The following is a 21,375-nucleotide window of genomic DNA, read 5'->3' as shown; positions in this document are numbered from 1 at the left end:
CTTTATAGAAATATGAGCAGAAGTACTTATGTGAACTCTGGGATGTTATGATTGAAAACACAAGTTGCTCAGACCCTTTTCTGAGATATGTAAGAGAGATACTGTTAAGAGACACACACATATCACTGAAAAACTTGAAAAAATCCTATAAAAAATGAATAGCTCAATTTCCTACCCTAGATTGTAAATGAACTGTTTGGATGGAAGCTTGAAAAAATCCTATCAAAACACAAGTTATACAAATAGCTCAAATTTCTACCCTAGAGTGTAAATGAACTGTTTGGATGGAACCTTGAAAAAAACCTATCAAAAACTCACGAGCGGCGATGATATGGACACATGATCATGTTGAAAAAGACAGGAAGGATTGGATTGGTACTGATTAGTTACTACCAAACATTAACCATAAAACAACATATTGATCTTATTTGAAACATAATCTCTGATGTACTACGTCTCAACAAAATGCTGTTGTATGATCAGTATATCTTCATTGAGCCAGGTTTAATCGAATGGCCCGACCCTCTAGCTCAAGCCCATCCAGCGATTAAAGAGTGGTCTCCATTTCAGCTTTGGAGGAGTAACACACAAAGCCATAACCTCTTTATTTCCTAGTGTCTCCATCATAAACAACTCTAGCACCAACCACATCTCCACACGCTCGAAACGCTCCAGCTAATGACTCCGAAGTGACAGTCCACGACAAGTTACCAACAAACAGCTTGTACTCTGTTTCTGGATTCAGAGATTCTTTGTTTGGTTTCGGTTTGTCTGCAAAGTTCACCTTCAACGTCATACCAAGATACTCCTGAAGAAGAAACGTTACTCTATGTTTGCAAAGCTTCACACTTTTTTTAACTCTCACTTACAGTTCCATCAAGGTTCTCGATGATGATGACATTGCAGTCTTCCAATTATCTCAAGAAATTTCTTTATCAATTAGAATCAATCTGTAAACAGCACAAAAATCTACATTATTCAGCTCTAAACTACATAAACCAATAGAATGAGGAAGCTGAAGATCTCACGTCCCCCTAACATTACTCTAAACGACTAGAAATGCTGGTTTAAGCGAACCGAAGAACCTCGAACAAACCGGTTCACAACATGAAAGTAAACCGCAAGGCAAAGGGTGATTATCACCGAAGATTTCGCACCAACATACCCAACCACTTGCCGTCCTCTATCCGTAACCTCTCCACGAACCGAACCGAAACTCCTCCTAAAGCTCTGCGATGTCTTCAACACCACAAACTCAAGTATCGATCTCATCGTCTCCAGCGTCACTCTTCCGGTAACATCGAACATAAACTTCCTATTGCTCGGAACCGCTAACGTAGTCGTGAGCGCCTCCGACCATCCGGAAGAATAGGAAGAAGAAGAAGAATCTCTAACGGTCTCTTCTTCTCCTCCCGAGTTTGAAGATGTGTACACTTGGTGAGACGTTCTCATGAACGTCTCGAGCGCTCCGTTACAGACCGAGACGAGAACGTCTCGCGCTCCGTCTCGGTGTTTCGGATTAGTCAAACCGGAGAATATCTGATCGTAAGCGTTGACGCCAGCTGTTTTCTCGATGTAGACGGTTACAGCAGAGATGGTGAATCTCTCTATGCAATCAGCTAACAGCTCTTTAATCTTCTCATCGCATAACAAACTCATCCATCTAGGCTTCTCCGACGTCGTTTCGAGATTACTAGTCTCAACCTCGTGGAATCCAAGGACGAGATTCTTCGCGAAGCTACCGACGAGAACCGAGACGAAACCAGTCCCCGCCTCTGAGAACAAAACTCTCTCCACCACGCCTGGGTTCGATTCCGCCTCTTCGTCGACGTTGTTATACCCGCGGAGGACACCGACGGTTACTGCCTCTGAAACCCTAGATATCGAGTCGGCGAACTCTTTCGATTTGGCGATTTTCGCGATCTGTTTCAAGCTGTTCGGGATTTCGTCGGAGTCGGATTGGAGAAACTGCTTCAAGTCTCGGGAGACGAGAGTTATGGTTTCAGCTGAGTCGGTGACTAGCTCGGCGAAGGAGGCGATTGATTCGAAGAGGTTCGTGAGACGCTTCCTCTTCCTCGCGATGTATGGGAAGGTGTAAAATTTGTAAGCTCCGTAGCTCGAGATTCCGAGGAGGGATAGTAGAATCAGCCATTTCTTTGTTCTATGTGGTGAAATCGAACCTAATCGAAGAATGTCCATCAAAAATACGGGAGGCGGGGAGGTTTAGGGATTGAGAGATGAGCGAGGAGAAGAAAGGGGGGGGGGATTTGATTACGTGATTGATTTGGATTGTGACATGAGTGTCGAGCCAAGAAGTGAGGAGCTCGAAAGGGCGAGAGAGAGAGAGGAAAGCGAAACAAATAACAAGTTGAAGAAGACGACGAATCTTCGGTTTGTTTTATTTATGGAATCTTTTCCGGTTCGGGCTAAACATTTGGTTCTCTTTTATATACCCACCAGCAACCATGTTTAAGCTAATGCCCAAAAATGGGCCTAACATGTTCACAAATGGAAATATGGGCCTGACATGTATAAAACCCATCGTGAAGTCTAGAACTTTTTTTTTTCCAAGTCTTTTGTCTTTTTTGAACAAAAACACAATGAACAGGTTGGATCCAAATCAAACTGGGTTTCAGACGCTCACAGACAGACAGTAAGGCATCAAAAGATTCATTGGTAACATTAATGTTGACTGTTCTATGTCATCAGTGAGTGAACACTATATCTGTTATAAGAAGCCAATAACTCAAGCACAAGAGGTTTTCTCATCATGCTTTATTACATACTTGTTATTGGGTAAATATAAAGATGGTTTTCAGAAACTCATTTACTTATATATAAAGATGCACTTCCTCTGTTACCTATTAGTCAGCATCAAAAGATCCACAGATGAATCTAAAATCAAGAGAGAGAAAATAACAAGCATTAAAGTTGTTCATTAAGTTGAAACAGGACCTCTGGTGAAAATAGCCATCAACTCAGCCACAAGCTGCTCATCATCATGCTTCATCACATACCTTTCTAAAAACATCCCATTGGTACAATACAAGACGGAAGATACGGGAGGGAATTCACTTCCAAGCAATCCTTTAGTCATGAGAGCTTTGATTACATTACACCTGGGGACAATCCTCTTCTCCATGCTCAGTCCAAGCACCACAGGGTTTGAAACCAAAGCCTTAAGCGGCCAATCCATCTCCTCCACCAAAAACTCAGTCTTCTTCTTCACCAACTCAGCAGATAATCCAAGGCACTGAGGAAACCGCTTGACAATCACCACAAACTCATCTCTGCTGAAGCCCAGGGCTATGAATGTCTCAACAGAGTCAGCTATATTCTTGTCCGAGTTTGCCAGGAAGCTTGGCCACTTCTTGAAGATCGTCCACACGTCCTCCGCAGCAAAGCCTAGCCTTTTACAGACTTTAACTCTTGCTTTTATTGTTTTGTCGCTCAATCCGTAAAGCAAGTGCAGAGCTTCCACAAACCTACGGGTGGTGGTGGTGGGATCAAAACCCATCTCTAGGACCTTCTTGAGTGACTCTTCGAACTTGTCTTTCCCGCTTACAAGCTGGACATTGGATGTTAGCAACGAGAATAACAAGTTCTGAGGCATCCCTAATTCTCTCAGAACTGATAGGTTCCTCATCTTGTTCTCCTGTTTACTACCCTGTGGCAGCAAAGAAGAAGAAGGAGACAACTTCTTGAACTTGTAACTCTTGTCAGCTTCTACAATATCTTTGACAAAGTCATAGTATATACTTAAAGCTTTGTCCTTTTTGGAAACCAGGATTTTAGGGACTTTGGAGAGAACCTCTGTGAGCTCAGAGGTTGAAGCTCCTCTTGACTTTAAAAATTGAAGCTTGGGAGCAAGACAAGTCTCAGAATCTGCGTTAAGCACTTGCGGGTAACCCCTAATGATACTGGAGATCTGAGAATCTGTGAAGCCGTGAGTTCTAAAGAGATCCAGAACAGAATCAGGATCGCCCTTGTCCTTAAAATTCACCTTCCTCGAAATGGATTCCGCGAGTTTTGTGGTGAAACCCAGTGATTCAACGAGGTAAGTAGAGACTGTAAAGTTGTGACCTTTTCGACTCAGAGTTGCAGCAGAAGCACTTGCAGAGGAGAAAGCAGATGCATTTTTCACAATGTTCACCGCGAATCTCGAGTTACGCCATTTCTGGAACTCGAAGAAGAGCCTTCTTCTTCCATGGAGTATCAGAGAAGAAGACATGATGACCAATGCGATTGCCGAAGTGAGCGCAAGAGAAGAACCAGAAGAAACGAATCCCTAGTTTCAATTGTGATTCCTCGTCAACAACATAATGAAATATAAACAAATATCACTAAAATATAACCCTTAGTAACAAATTTCAGGTCTCAAGAAATATTTAACGTCAGTAGTTATATTTTTAATTGCTATCAGTTCAGATTATAAACTTGTTTAGTTAAGAGTTATATATTTATAATTTAACATTAATTATTTTAATATATTTTTAACATTAATGTATTGAAATTAAAAAGTCATTGCCAACGTTGTTTGGTAAGCATAAACACAACAAAATAACACAAGCCCATAATGCAAAAGAAATTGAACGAAATAAGTGACATATTACAGATGATGTGATATATTACAGATGTTGGGGGTTAAATAAAATAGCTAAATAATATACAAGGAAAACCAAAGCCAACCAACACATGTACGTTGTTGATAAATAAAGATGAGAGACCTAAAACCATTAGAAGAGTTTAAAAGAATTTCACTAGCCTTGTGAGATCCTAATCGCATTGTTATTATGCAACTGTCACCTATATGTACCATTGGGCAATGGCTTCACCATGATACTTCCATTCATTCTCTCATGGGCTTGACTAGGGAGCTTCAAATCTTCTAACCGAGGTATTATCACACCAACTCCATCACCAGCTACAGGCCATGGCATAGCATTGAACACAGTAACGCTCATACCCGCAGGATCAAACCCGTTCATGTAAGGGAGATAACAAGCAGTGTTGGTGGGAACAGGAGGAGGATGGCAGTAAAATCCGTTGGCGGGTGGCATAATCTGGTTATTCCACTGAACGTTAGGCCCTTGAGCTGTGACCGGGTAACCATAAGGATAGTGAAAGCCTGGGAGACCTTGATGATAACCAAAGACAGGAGGAGGATACTGAAGAACCATCCCATATCCGTTACTCTCAGGCACATACGGTGTTGCTTTGAAGCTGTTGTAAGTAGGAGTAAGGTTATGATGATTACCACCATTATTGCTCTGGATTCCTTCTTTAGGTATAGCGCGTTTCACCTCCACGCGCTTATTACTCAACTCATGGAAATGACTCTGCATTACGATCTCAACAGAGTTCTCTGAATCATACGTGACAAACCCGAACCCCCTTGGCCTGTTTGTCGCGCTGTCATGCATCACAACCACATCGGTCGTCTTGCCGAATTTCTCAAAGTAAGTCTTGAACTCTGCTTCTGTCGTCTCAGATGATAAGCCCCCAACGAACAGTTTCTTGGTCCTGTGGTTGTTGATGTTATTACCATTGCTCAACATTTCATGGACACCACCACCGTTGTTCTGTTGAACTTCCTTCACGTATGGTTGCATGTTCGGTTGCTGATTTCTCATATGTTCATGTTTTGGTATCGCCTTTTTCACATCAACCTGACATTTAAAGATATGAGATATACTAATCAATCTACAATGCAGAATCAATTAAATTTTCAACTTTCCGACAAAAACCTAAATACAAAACACATTTAAGATCAAAGCTAATCACTAACATAAGTGTCACAAGAGACAAGACAGGACACATAAGGTAGAGAATAAAGGCGATAACAAGTTTTAACTTTCCAATCAAACCTAAAAACAAAACACAATTGAGACCAAAGCTGATCCGTATAACTCACAAGACATAAGCGACACAAGACAGAACATAAAAGTAGAGAACAAAGTGTGGAACTTACGGCACGACCGAGGATGAAATGAGAATCAGCGAGAGCTTTATCGACATCAAAAGCATTAGCAAAGCGAACAAAGCCAAACCCTCTGGGTTGACCAGTGGCTCTCTCCTTAGCAACAAGAGCTCCCAGCACAGCTCCATACCTACTGAAATGCTGCTTCAGAGACTCTTCACTAGTCTCTCTCGGTATGCCTCCGACGAATAGCTTGAATCGGTCGCAATCCATATCACCCAAAACCCTAATTTGTAATTCCAAGTCGAAAGATCAGAGCTTTGAGATCAAAATCAAAAACCCCTAAAAGTTGAACAGTGATGTGTACGGAAACCCTAATTCGTAAAATTCTTGAAACAGGAGAAGCTAAATTAAGCATGAATCACGGAGACAAAACAAGAGATTGAGAAGATATAGGGAAGCCCTAATTTTCCGGGAAAATAAACCCTAGAAAATAAAAATCAAAGTTTCATGGCGAAGAGGAAAGTTTACCAGATAGGACAGAGAGAGAGGAGAGAACAGTAGGTTGATTTGACACGGAACGAGAAGTCGAAGAGAGTTAAAAGTTAAAAACTCTTCAGCTTTGGTTAAACTTTTTTTTTATACATTGGACAATTTATTCGATATTCATGTATGGAGCTAATGGGCTGAAAGCCTTTGTTTATTAGGTTTTAGGCCCAACTAATGTTACGGGACTTTAGTTACGTTTCGATTTTTTTTCTCTTTTTTTGAAAATTAAGTTTTTCGATTTGATAGTAGTTATCTTTACTTTTAACATCAAACAGTTAATTTATTATTTACCTTTGAAATGATGTGGAAATATAAACCATAATAAAACAACCAATATGATACATTAAAAACTCTTCAGCTTTGGTTAAACTTTTTTTTTATACATTGGACAATTTATTCGATATTCATGTATGGAGCTAATGGGCTGAAAGCCTTTGTTTATTAGGTTTTAGGCCCAACTAATGTTACGGGACTTTAGTTACGTTTCGATTTTTTTTCTCTTTTTTTGAAAATTAAGTTTTTCGATTTGATAGTAGTTATCTTTACTTTTAACATCAAACAGTTAATTTATTATTTACCTTTGAAATGATGTGGAAATATAAACCATAATAAAACAACCAATATATATTCTATTAATTCTTCAACATGTCCAATTGATATAGGGTTATGTCCATTTTTTATTTATTTTATAACTGCATTATAAGAATATATAGATAAATGGTAACTGCAACAAAATTAAATAAATAAGGAATATCACCACCACTTGATTAGGCGATTCACGGTGAGAGTATTGGCGTTATGCGGACATCCGCGTATTGACCGTGTAGATCGTCGTTTGAAGAAACTTTGTTTCTTATGTGATTTATGCAGTTGAAAAATCAAAAATCTTATGATTACGCAGTTTTGTGGGTTTAAGTTTTAAAATTTGATGCTGGGTTATAAATCTAACAAAACTAAGTATAATAGACAAGAAAATGAAGGTAAATCGTAATTTCAGTTTTGTCAACCATGGTGATAAAATCCAGAACGGCCATTAGAAAGAAGAAGACGAGGGCAAATTAGTAATTCGTTATTCAATATAACCTAAAACGCAAAAGAAATCACAAAACTGGACCGTTGACCGTATCTAACCCTTGTGCCTGGGCTTTTGACTCGCTAAGGACCACCAGATTACGTGACTATTCTCTGTTTTGTATTTTTTTCTTATATAATTATTTGTGTAGCCTGCATTTATTAATTTTATTTAGATGTATTAAGTAAATAAATATTAACGATATTAATATGCTAAAAACTAGATTTCGAGTACTTCCCCAATTTTCTGATTTTCTATTAGTTATTTAGGCCCCTAAACACATACATGGGTAACCTTACAAAATGGCGTAATGGCATTTTTATGCGATTTCGCAAATATTTTACCAATCAAGAAAAATTGTTGAAGATAAAAACGCAATGGAAAATGAGCTATTATTAAATATCATGTTAAAAATAAGCTAAATATTTATATTAAGAGTTAAAGTAATTTTAATAAAGATTAGTTATTTTCATATTATGTAATAAATTAGTTTTGTTATTGATATTTATTTTTCTTATAAAAGGTGAATACCATATAAAATATTTTGATCAATTAAACATTTATTTTATCATTCCGTAAATTTTGAATTTTCTTGCAGTTTAATTAATTTTTTCTGTAATTTAACTATTTTTTCTACGATTAAACGATGGTTACCAATCGGAGCCTATGTCTAGCACAATTCTCGGATTAATTTTTGGCTATTGTGTTATTGAACTGACTATGGATGAACTATGGTTAGTAGTTTAATTAATTATAATATATAACAAGATTATGATCCTTCCTTTCAAAAGACGAATATATTTTTATTTTAATTTATTTTAAGAATTTTTTTTCCATATTTGTGTCTTTTGTAACAATATTTGTGGTAGTTAGTGTTTAAATAAAATTAGATTTTAAACAATAAAAATAAAAAATCATGTTTAAGATTGTAGTAAATTTTTAAAATCTATTATATTTATTTTTCATTTCACATAAAAATATAATTTTAACAATTTTAACAAGTTAAAAGTAAGACATATAATAAAAATACAATAATATAAAAATTAAAATTAATTGAGTATCTAATTCAAATAATGATTAAATTTTAAATTCACAAAGGTAACAATTTAAATAAATTGGGTTACATATTGGTCGCCCATTGGTTCAATCTATAACCTTTGGTTTTAGCGGGTCTTATCAAGTTTTAAGTTAATGGATCTATTCTATTAAATGAGAAATATGACTTATTTATATAGGTTCAGTCCAACTATTATCTATTCTATTAAATTAAAAACGCAGACTATTAATATAGCGTTAGTCCAATTATATTAATACAAATCTATTATATTAATTCTTCAACATGTCCAATTGATATAGGGTTATGTCCATTTTTTTATTTATTTTATAACTGCATTATAAGAATATATAGATAAATGGTAACTGCAACAAAATTAAATAAATAAGGAATATCACCACCACTTGATTAGGCGATTCACGGTGAGAGTATTGGCGTTATGCGGACATCCGCGTATTGACCGTGTAGATCGTCGTTTGAAGAAACTTTGTTTCTTATGTGATTTATGCAGTTGAAAAATCAAAAATCTTATGATTACGCAGTTTTGTGGGTTTAAATTTTAAAATTTGATGCTGGGTTATAGATCTAACAAAACTAAGTATAATAGACAAGAAAATGAAGGTAAATCGTAATTTCAGTTTTGTCAACCATGGTGATAAAATCCAGAACGGCCATTAGAAAGAAGAAGACGAGGGCAAATTAGTAATTCGTTATTCAATATAACCTAAAACGCAAAAGAAATCACAAAACTGGGCCGTTGACCGTATCTAACCCTTGTGCCTGGGCTTTTGACTCGCTAAGGACCACCAGATTACGTGACTATTCTCTGTTTTGTATTTTTTTCTTATATAATTATTTGTGTAACCTGCATTTATTAATTTTACTTAGATGTATTAAGTAAATAAATATTAACGATATTAATATGCTAAAAACTAGATTTCGAGTACTTCCCAATTTTCTGATTTTCTATTAGTTATTTAGGCCCCTAAACACATACATGGGTAACCTTACAAAATGGCGTAATGGCATTTTTATGCGATTTCGCAAATATTTTACCAATCAAGAAAAATTGTTGAAGATAAAAACGCAATGGAAAATGAGCTATTATTAAATATCATGTTAAAAATAAGCTAAATATTTATATTAAGAGTTAAAGTAATTTTAATAAAGATTAGTTATTTTCATATTATGTAATAAATTAGTTTTGTTATTGATATTTATTTTTCTTATAAAAGGTGAATACCATATAAAATATTTTGATCAATTAATCATTTATTTTATCATTCCGTAAATTTTGAATTTTCTTGCAGTTTAATTAATTTTTTCTGTAATTTAACTATTTTTCTACGATTAAACGATGGTTACCAATCGGAGCCTATGTCTAGCACAATTCTCGGATTAATTTTTGGCTATTGTGTTATTGAACTGACTATGGATGAACTATGGTTAGTAGTTTAATTAATTTTAATATATAACAAGATTATGATCCTTCCTTTCAAAAGACGAATATATTTTTATTTTAATTTATTTTAAGAATTTTTTTTCCATATTTGTGTCTTTTGTAACAATATTTGTGGTAGTTAGTGTTTAAATAAAATTAGATTTTAAACAATAAAAAATAAAAAAATCATGTTTAAGATTGTAGTAAATTTTTAAAATCTATTATATTTATTTTTCATTTCACATAAAAATATAATTTTAACAATTTTAACAAGTTAAAAGTAAGACATATAATAAAAATACAATAATATAAAAATTAAAATTAATTGAGTATCTAATTCAAATAATGATTAAATTTTAAATTCACAAAGGTAACAATTTAAATAAATTGGGTTACATATTGGTCGCCCATTGGTTCAATCTATAACCTTTGGTTTTAGCGGGTCTTATCAAGTTTTAAGTTAATGGATCTATTCTATTAAATGAGAAATATGACTTATTTATATAGGTTCAGTCCAACTATTATCTATTCTATTAAATTAAAAACGCAGACTATTAATATAGGGTTAGTCCAATTATATTAATACAAATCTATTCTATTAATTCTTCAACATGTCCAATTGATATAGGGTTATGTCCATTTTTTTATTTATTTTATAACTGCATTATAAGAATATATAGATAAATGGTAACTGCAACAAAATTAAATAAATAAGGAATATCACCACCACTTGATTAGGCGATTCACGGTGAGAGTATTGGCGTTATGCGGACATCCGCGTATTGACCGTGTAGATCGTCGTTTGAAGAAACTTTGTTTCTTATGTGATTTATGCAGTTGAAAAATCAAAAATCTTATGATTACGCAGTTTTGTGGGTTTAAGTTTTAAAATTTGATGCTGGGTTATAGATCTAACAAAACTAAGTATAATAGACAAGAAAATGAAGGTAAATCGTAATTTCAGTTTTGTCAACCATGGTAATAAAATCCAGAACGGCCATTAGAAAGAAGAAGACGAGGGCAAATTAGTAATTCGTTATTCAATATAACCTAAAACGCAAAAGAAATCACAAAACTGGGCCGTTGACCGTATCTAACCCTTGTGCCTGGGCTTTTGACTCGCTAAGGACCACCAGATTACGTGACTATTCTCTGTTTTGTATTTTTTTCTTATATAATTATTTGTGTAACCTGCATTTATTAATTTTATTTAGATGTATTAAGTAAATAAATATTAACGATATTAATATGCTAAAAACTAGATTTCGAGTACTTCCCAATTTTCTGATTTTCTATTAGTTATTTAGGCCCCTAAACACATACATGGGTAACCTTACAAAATGGCGTAATGGCATTTTTATGCGATTTCGCAAATATTTTACCAATCAAGAAAAATTGTTGAAGATAAAAACGCAATGGAAAATGAGCTATTATTAAATATCATGTTAAAAATAAGCTAAATATTTATATTAAGAGTTAAAGTAATTTTAATAAAGATTAGTTATTTTCATATTATGTAATAAATTAGTTTTGTTATTGATATTTATTTTTCTTATAAAAGGTGAATACCATATAAAATATTTTGATCAATTAAACATTTATTTTATCATTCCGTAAATTTTGAATTTTCTTGCAGTTTAATTAATTTTTTCTGTAATTTAACTATTTTTTCTACGATTAAACGATGGTTACCAATCGGAGCCTATGTCTAGCACAATTCTCGGATTAATTTTTGGCTATTGTGTTATTGAACTGACTATGGATGAACTATGGTTAGTAGTTTAATTAATTTTAATATATAACAAGATTATGATCCTTCCTTTCAAAAGACGAATATATTTTTATTTTAATTTATTTTAAGAATTTTTTTTCCATATTTGTGTCTTTTGTAACAATATTTGTGGTAGTTAGTGTTTAAATAAAATTAGATTTTAAACAATAAAAAATAAAAAATCATGTTTAAGATTGTAGTAATTTTTTAAAATCTATTATATTTATTTTTCATTTCACATAAAAATATAATTTTAACAATTTTAACAAGTTAAAAGTAAGACATATAATAAAATACAATAATATAAAAATTAAAATTAATTGAGTATCTAATTCAAATAATGATTAAATTTTAAATTCACAAAGGTAACAATTTAAATAAATTGGGTTACATATTGGTCGCCCATTGGTTCAATCTATAACCTTTGGTTTTAGCGGGTCTTATCAAGTTTTAAGTTAATGGATCTATTCTATTAAATGAGAAATATGACTTATTTATATAGGTTCAGTCCAACTATTATCTATTCTATTAAATTAAAAACGCAGACTATTAATATAGGGTTAGTCCAATTATATTAATACAAATATTAAAACCTCTATCTAATCATATAATAAAAACATTTTACAAAAATATTATTATAAAAACAAAAATATGATTAAAAATACAAATATAAAAATTAAATTCATAGAAAAAAAATGTAAAAAAAAAAATATACCCGCTCTTTGAAGAGCGGGTCAAAATCTAGTGATACATTAAAAACTCTTCAGCTTTGGTTAAACTTTTTTTTATACATTGGACAATTTATTCGATATTCATGTATGGAGCTAATGGGCTGAAAGCCTTTGTTTATTAGGTTTTAGGCCCAACTAATGTTACGGGACTTTATTTACGTTTCGATTTTTTTTCTCTTTTTTTGAAAATTAAGTTTTTCGATTTGATAGTAGTTATCTTTACTTTTAACATCAAACAGTTAATTTATTATTTACCTTTGAAATGATGTGGAAATATAAACCATAATAAAACAACCAATATGATACATATCGGTTATGATACATTTTTGCTATCTTAAATAATAAACTAAATTTAATGGAAGTGACGTGGCTTCTATTCTATTAATTCTTCAACATGACCAATTGATAGTAAGTTATGTCCATTTTTTAATTTTTATAACTGCACCTAAATAACCATAATCACTTTATAAATATTGTTTAGTGGTGTAACAATTATTTGTTAACTGCATCTAAGTAACCACCTCTTAAATACTACGTAGAATCATCAAATTGCGTTTAAATATAAACGTGATGTATTTCTTTACTCTATAATTGTAGGACCTTCAATGCTTATCCCCCAAAAATAATATAACGTATATGTTTTTCTTTATTCAAAAGGGTTAATATATTTTCTTTTATTCCTATTTGTTACCTAATAATAAGACTCATATCTAATTTAGATTCTGAGTATTTATATAACAAACAATAACATTTCAGGAATCAAATATATATATAAACTCATTTAGTTTAATCTATTCTATTAATTCTTCAACATGACCAATTGATAGTAAGTTATGTCCATCTTTTAATTTTTATAACTGCACCTAGATAACCATAATCACTTTATAAATATTGTTTAGTGGTGTAACAATTATTTGTTAACTGCATCTAAGTAACCACCTCTTAAATACTATCAAATTGCATTTAAATATAAACGTGATGTATTTCTTTACTCCATAATTGTAGGACCTTCAATGCTTATCCCCTAAAAATAATATAACGTATATGTTTTTCTTTATTCAAAAGGGTTAATATATTTTCTTTTAGTCCTATTTGTTACCTAATAATAAGACTCATATCTAATTTAAATTCTGAGTATTTATATAACAAACAATAACATTTCAGGAATCAAATATATATATAAACTCATTTAGTTTAATGGGTCTTATATTATAACAAAATTAATAGAACAAATACTTATGTTAAAAATAATTAATTTATTTATCCAAATTCAGGATAATTAAATTTATCCAAAAATAATTAAAAAAATACATTTCAGGAATCAAATAATTAATTTATCCAAATTCAGTTACTGCTTCCTATCAATATATTGCAACGATCTCTTCCTATTTATTTAACTGCCTCTCTTCCTATTTTAACGATTTTTCAATATATTAATATATTTTTGTTAAAACGCAAAACGCTGACCATATCAAAACGCTGACCATATTATAATTTTTTTCTACCAAAATCAGTTATCACGTTTTTTTAAGGCGGTATTTATGATTAATACCATTAAAATAGGATCATTCCCTCTTGATAATAGTTGTGTCCAATTTAAAATATATATATATATAACTGCTTATCTGCATATTAATATAACTGATAAAAGAGTTTGAGTAATATTATAAAGTAAATGGTTAAGAATGATAACTGCTAAACATAAATTCGAGGGGAAGCTATAACTACACTCACTCTTATTTAAATCATGTATAATTTTTTATTATAAATATATTTTTTATAAAAATTAAATTAAATAATGATTTAAAAATATATATAACCCCGGATAACCTTAAAATTAAGCAGAACGGATGCGGGTACAAAATTATTTGTTTGCAGGTTGTGCGGATCATATTTTATAACCAAAACAAAATTAAAAACTCGCGGGTTGGCGGGTCAGCGGATGAGTTCAATCCGTAATCCAACCTTAATCGTGCGATACTGAATCAATTTTTAAATTGCTATTGTTTAATAAAATATATTTTGATTAAAATTTATACAAAAATATGATTACCAAAAAAATATAATCAGAAAGAAAAAAATATAAAAAAAAATAAATTAAAACAAAAAATATACCCGCCCTTTTAAGGGCGGGTCAAAAGCTAGTAGTGATTAAAGTTCAAAGGTTTCTATCCACATGTTTGAGGTTCGAATTCCAGACGGCGCAATTCCTACACTAGAAAATCTGAATTTTAGTTACCGGAGAAAACGAATTATTCCAATAATTAGAAAAAAGTTTTACAAGGGATTTTCAGTATGTCGCAATGAATTCCGTCAGAAATAGATTTCATAGGAAGGTTCAGAATGATGCAGTCAGATTTGAATCTTCATAAAACAGGTCAAATGGTCGGCTGTAATATCGTCTATGTAATATTTCTCATAGTTTCTAATAACATAATAAACGAGACAAAAAACTAGATTTTAACCCGCATATTCGAGCGAAAAAGCCTTTCATTTATAAATATTTTGTATTTAACCATTTTAGATAATATATTGCTGTTATTTTAAAAATAAATAAATGGATAATATATAGTTTTAAATATAAAAATTTAACATATGTTAACAAATTTATTTTTTGTAAAAATTATTACATAATTTACGTATTTTAATAATTGTAAAAGATGAATGATATTTTAGTCACTAACAGTGAATGATATTTTATGTATTTATTTAAATGAAAGTATTTTTCAAAATATATTGGTTTACCAATTTAATAAAAAATTAATATGTAATTTATTTATTACTTCTATTTTAATATAATATAGACTATACTTATAAAATTTATAAAATTAGCATATAATTTCATTATTTTTTTAAAGTAGTCTTTTAATTAAAATTAATTTATAATAATACTATACTAGTAATTACGAAATTAATCAGTGCATTAATTAAAAAATATTTATTTTTAAAAATATATATTTTGTTATTACCAAAACTAAAATTTAATTTTACAGTTAAAATTAATTTGTTATTAATATTCTTATAATTATTTAGAAATGTTATAAATTAAATAAATTAGTGTAAATAATCAAAAATGTAACTGAATATATAGACTTAGTATGACTATTTTGTAGTAGATAAAAATGATACTTCTTTTTTAATAGAGAAGATATGTTGTTATGTTTTTATAACGAAAATGTATACAATAGAAACATCTACAAATCTATTATTTACTTTTGATAAATTATTTAACTCCGTTGAAAAGATTAAATAGATCTTGTATCATCGAAAAAATTCCTTGTAATCAGTGCCAAAATATTGACACATTGACACTTATAACATGCATTTCAATAGTCTCAACCTCCATATGTATCAAAATATTCTCTTCTAATTTTTAGCCTTTAGAATTTTCTTTTTTTCTTCATTGATAAAAAGAATTAGATTTTATGTATGTTTGCATCAAAAACCACTAAAAATGAGTCACGAGTGCATGATTTATCAACCATACAAATTTCATATAAGCTTAGACCTCAGATAAATGATGGATTCAGTAGTTCTTCTTGGAAAATATTACGTTGAAAAACAGTTTTGAGTTGTTTATTATATCATAAGACAGTTATAGCTTGAGACACACTTTATCCTAATTTTATCACATTTTTTTTTCTATTTGCTAACTAAAACAACAAAACAACAAAGTTGATGACCAGAAAAAAAAATTAAAACAACAAAGTTCTATTGTAACTAATGGGTCCCACCCACTCATTTTTTAATTTTTTTTCTTCTACACCTTGACTTTTTTATTTATTTTTAAGACCATTCATCTTCTATAATTTTTTATTATAATTTTAGATGTTTTAGTTTTTCTTAAATTTAATAACTCTAGATTTTTTCAGTTCATCCACTACATCCTTTAATTTTCACTGAAACAAATAACAAAAACCCTTCTTCTATATCCGATGGGTCTTCAGTGACTTAACAAACATTGAGAAGAAGGAAAGAAGGCAAATGAGAAAGGTTTCTACGGCGACCATCACCGCGAGCTTGAACAAGTAGAGAAGCAAGTCCTAGTCGCAGTTCGTGTGGCCGAGTTGAGAGGCGTAGTTGCGGCGGAGCTTGTGACCATAGATGACAACGGGTTTTTTTCAGTGTGGCTCAGTCCTCTGTATTGTGTTTCAGCTCTTCTTTTCTCGTTGTGATTCATCATTCATGTGACATTCGTTCCTCTTTAGTGTCCTTTCAAACTGGCACAAAAAAACTCAAGAACAATAATGGCTAACTATGGTATTTTTGCACGTCCAATCCTTTAACTTTTGTCTCATTTCAGTTTTGCCCCCAATATTTTTTAAACGTACATATATATCTCCTCAAGTTCACCTTCTAACTTCTAAATTTGCATTTTAGTCTACAAACAAATGCAAAAATCATTAGAATCATTAGATATCATAACTTATGCAGTGTACAAAAAACCAGTGTATATATGATTTTTTATAAACATTGTATATATGAACAGTGAAATACATGTGTGCACATTGAAGATATTTGCGGTCATAATATTTTGTAATCGCTGTTTTGTAATCGGTGTGCACGTTGTTTTTTAAACCAATGTACATGTCGAGTCAAAATTGTGTACACGTGGACAGTCAATCATCGTGTACATCATGTACATATAAATGTTTATAAGTTTTGTACGCTACTGCAACGACAAAACATTATTCATCTTTGTTTGTACTCAGCTTCTCAGTGTTAACCTTTAATTTTTATGTACACTAAAACTTATTAGTGTCTATTCGTGTAAATATATATATAAGTTTTTAAGACAAATATTATTCATCTTTATTTGTACACTGTTTTTAGTGTCAGCATTTAACTTTTTTTTTTTTGCTAAACTGTAAATATCATAGATGAAAAGAGACTTATACAAAGATCTAGAGTCTGAAACCAACTTGGCAAAAAAGAAAATAAAAAACAAGTTGGATCAAGTGAGAGAACATAAACAAGAAACACAACTCAGGTAAGCCACATAACCATAAGAGAGCCGAATCCCTTTATGTGTTTCCTAGCTGAGATGATATTCTTCATTTCTTTTTCAATACCATGGAACACAACTGCAGCAGATAGAGAAGTCTGATTGTGAATCAGATTATTTCTTTGCTTTTAACTTTTATGTACACTAAAACTTATTAGTTTCTATTCATAACACATGTTGCGGGTTCCAAGGACTTCAGCCACTTTTTTTAAAATTGGCTTCTAGCCACATATTAACTAGGACCGGCTCTGACCACAAATTTTAAATCCTCAGACCATAACTCACAAACCCAAATGGAACACCACACTAACAATCTCTGGGAAGAAGTTCAAACTATTTTTTTGGAATGTTACTCAAGAAATTTTTAAAACAAACGAATGAATTTAATAAATAGAATAGAGATTATAAGTTAAATAAATGCTCAAGGTATCCTCTCAATCACACATAAATAAATAGAAAAAGAAAAAATCAAAAACACATCAATGAAATTGAAAAGAAGATGTCAAACTCCTAATGAATAGGCCAAGAATAGCAACTCTGAGGTCTACCCGACTCGGATCCATGCTCGGGAGAACTGAAAAATTAGCTGGCGATAATGGCTTATATGCTCAATAGGGGTCCTCTAATGGGTCGCCGTCGGAGTCAAAGCTTGAGATCTCAATGGCTATGTAAGCATTTACCTCCTCTACTGATATAGCATAATCGGCCAAATGCCTCAACGAAGCAAAGTCCAAAAGTTCCCTAGCACTCAAGTTCATCCTTAACATCACATAAAAAAAATCCACTATTGTAAAAATTATACCACTCCACTGCAGGTTTCAGTTCGCACTAATGGGCCGCTTTGTTACTGTTACCTATGTAAGCCACGATTAAACTATATCCATGCTAAACCTGACCATGCACCCACTTTGGTACTGTCCAAAACTTCCTCTATTTCAGAGGGCTCTCCTCTACTATGGGTACCTTTTTTGGCCGACCACGCTTCCTCTTTGGCAACTCCTCCCCTACCACTAGTGATGGCTTCACATCTCCACATGCAACTATATTTTGGAATTTTAGATATTTTGTATACTTTACAAATATATTTTGCAAACTTACGGCGTGTGTCTAATAAATGAAATTTTGATTTTTACAAATATTTAGATGATTTAAAGTAAATTGAGAATTTAATATGATTCTAGTTAAACAATTTAGAATTTCATTTAAATTATGAGATTTGAATTGTTATTTTTAATTTATAAACACCACCAAAATATTCTTAAATTATTAGAATAATCTTAAAATTCAAAACTTAAAGTTTCAATAATAGTAGATTTTAAATAGCTTATCAAATAAAAAAATCAATAACGTTTGATTTTAAATTAATTTTTAAGATTCATATTTGAATAACATTTTATTTGTCATTTAATCTAAACTAGATTTTGACCCGCACGCCTGTGCGGGTGTATTTTTATATAAAATATGTTGCTATTTATTTTCCATGTCAATATGTTAGTTGGACAAAAAATTCGAATCCAAAAAATTGAACCGATCAAAAAGAAATACCAAACCTGAACCGAAATTGATTAACTATCCAAATTATTCAAAATTTTGGTTTTTGGAGAACTGAAACCGAATCCGATCTGAATCGAAGTATCTCGGATACCCGAATGTATTCAAAATAGATTTAATTATATATATATATATATATATAGATTTAATGTATTTAAATACATCCAAAATATATATGGTACTTTTAAGTTGGTTTAAATAATTGATAATATATATAAATAGTCATATGTAAATATCTAAAATCGTTAAAGTATACTCAAAATAACAAAAATATTTAAAATAATTATTGATTCTCTATCCAAATATTTAAATCAAACCAATTTATATTTTAAGTTTAGGTATTCTGGCATATGTTATTCAAATTTATATGTAATATATTATTTTTTATATATTTGAGAAATTTAAAGTATATAATGAATTTAAAAAAAAGTTTAAATGAGTTATCCTAACACGAACGAACCCGCAAAGATCCGAATCGAATCCGAACCAAAATTTAGAAATATCCGAATGAGACTGAAATATTTGAATCCGGGAACCCAAAACCTAAATAGACCCGAATCGAACCCGAATGGGTACCCAAACGTCCACCCCTAATTCACGATCTATTTTTTCCTTTAAAAACAGAGTGAACATATAATTAATTGTATTTTATACGTACTATCATATAAATAATCACATATATTATATTTTAAAAATTTAATGTCAAATTAAAAAAATCATAATTTAAGTTGGTATATGAAATTTGACTTTTTATTGTATTTTCTTATATATATTGAAAACATTTTTCAATAATGGTTTTTGGAAAATATTTTAGTAAAAATAAAATTTTGAATATATGTATATGTTGAATCAATTTTTGATATAAACAACCTTAAATTATTTTTTTGATGTGAAATATATATATAATTTTGTTTTATGATTATTCTAGACCAATGATCTTTTAAATAATTAGATTAGTTAATTATCGTATATTTTAAAGTTGATCCAAGTAGATAGTTTCTCTTTCTTATAATATAATAGGTTTCCAATTTTTTTTAATAACATAAATTCATTATTTTCTTATTATACTGCTATATTTGTTTTCAAACAATATTATATTTCTTTTTATACTGCTATTCATATTTTAAAAAAAACTTTTTTTTAACTCTTATTCATATTTCCAAAAAAACCTGTTTTAAACTGTTATTCAAGTTTCCAAACAAACATTTTTCAAAAATTGTTTTCCATGTTTCCAAACAAATTCGATTCGTACTACAATTTTAATAGTATATATATATATATATATATAAATCTTTCATTTGTTAGATTTATAATATCTTATTGATCAATTAGTATTAATGTAGATTCTAGAAATATGTTAGGAATATATAAAGAAATTGAAAGATGTGGCGAGATATTGTAGACAGTTTGGAATATTCCATTTTCGTAAATCAAATCTTTAGAAATATATTGTCCACAAAATATTACGTGAAGTTAAGTTTGGATAGTAAATAATAAAATGATTTTGGTATAAATGTATTAAATATTTTCTGTTAATTAATTATTTTTAACTTAGTGGCATGAGATTGTAATTCTTTAGCAAAAATCGGGTTAAGTACTAATTGTACTTCAGTTTTAATAGATTAGATCATTCAAATTTCCAATTGAATTTATTCTCCTTACATTCCCATCTTTTAGTTTGCCATTTTGTTAAATTATACATCAAAATAGGTATTTAAAATAATCAAAATAAGTATTAATTAAAAATTCCATTTTTAGTGGTAATGTCAAGTTTGTTAAGATTTACATAAAAAATAGCTTCAATTTATTGTCTTATTATACTCAAAACTGAGTCATCACCAAACATAACTAGATTCTGTTTTAATTCAGTTGAGCTATCTCCTAAACTTAATAATCAAAAAACCCTAAAGATCCCAACTGAAACTGTGCCTGAAATCACTATAATATCTAGTCTTATCTACATATTTAATTTTTATTAGTATTATACATGAAATAAAAATGACAGAAGCGATGGGCGTACCTACGAACGCAGATTACGGACCATAGACTGGCAAAAGGGCCAGTAGCCACTAACCAATTTGCCATGTGAACATGAAATATCACTTCGTAAGGGACCATTTGGTCCATTTTCATTATTACCATTTTATAAATTCATCATCTACAAACATATACATAAATACATTTATAGTCTCACATGCAATTAGTTACATGCGTGCATGTGTATCCAAACTTCCAAAGAAATAAATATCTTTCAAATGTATATATTCATTATACGAATCCA

General features: G+C 30.8%; 3 protein-coding genes across 7 annotated transcripts; all 3 read right to left on the bottom strand.

Moving 5' to 3' along the window:
* Positions 1 to 330: 330 nt before the first annotated feature.
* On the bottom strand, positions 331 to 2,391 carry LOC108825492 (protein PHLOEM PROTEIN 2-LIKE A10). Of its 5 annotated transcripts, none has more exons than XM_056994046.1 (3): positions 1,166 to 2,391; positions 870 to 950; positions 331 to 808 (listed from the first exon to the last, which is right to left on the bottom strand). In XM_056994046.1, the coding sequence occupies exons 1-2, from the start codon at positions 2,197 to 2,199 to the stop codon at positions 920 to 922; spliced, it is 1,065 nt and encodes a 354-aa protein (XP_056850026.1). In that variant the 5' UTR covers positions 2,200 to 2,391; the 3' UTR covers positions 331 to 808; positions 870 to 919. The 5 variants fall into 5 exon arrangements, with proteins under 5 accessions (XP_056850026.1, XP_056850027.1, XP_056850025.1 ...); XM_056994047.1 differs by having other exon boundaries at positions 331 to 771; positions 1,166 to 2,390; XM_056994045.1 differs by having other exon boundaries at positions 331 to 950.
* Positions 2,392 to 2,916: 525 nt separating this feature from the next.
* Positions 2,917 to 4,336, bottom strand: LOC108825491 (uncharacterized). The gene has a single exon (XM_018598789.2). The coding sequence runs from the start codon at positions 4,229 to 4,231 to the stop codon at positions 2,939 to 2,941; it is 1,293 nt and encodes a 430-aa protein (XP_018454291.1). The 5' UTR covers positions 4,232 to 4,336; the 3' UTR covers positions 2,917 to 2,938.
* Positions 4,337 to 4,588: 252 nt separating this feature from the next.
* Positions 4,589 to 6,445, bottom strand: LOC108825494 (RNA-binding protein 1). The gene is made up of 2 exons (XM_018598791.2): positions 5,972 to 6,445; positions 4,589 to 5,669 (listed from the first exon to the last, which is right to left on the bottom strand). The coding sequence occupies exons 1-2, from the start codon at positions 6,191 to 6,193 to the stop codon at positions 4,803 to 4,805; spliced, it is 1,089 nt and encodes a 362-aa protein (XP_018454293.1). The 5' UTR covers positions 6,194 to 6,445; the 3' UTR covers positions 4,589 to 4,802.
* Positions 6,446 to 21,375: the final 14,930 nt, after the last annotated feature.

The sequence above is a fragment of the Raphanus sativus genome, chromosome 9, assembly GCF_000801105.2.
Source record: "Raphanus sativus cultivar WK10039 chromosome 9, ASM80110v3, whole genome shotgun sequence".
NCBI classification, from domain to species: Eukaryota; Viridiplantae; Streptophyta; class Magnoliopsida; order Brassicales; family Brassicaceae; genus Raphanus; species Raphanus sativus.
Note: the sequence above shows the minus strand (reverse complement) of the source record. Positions and strands in the feature narration are given on the sequence as shown.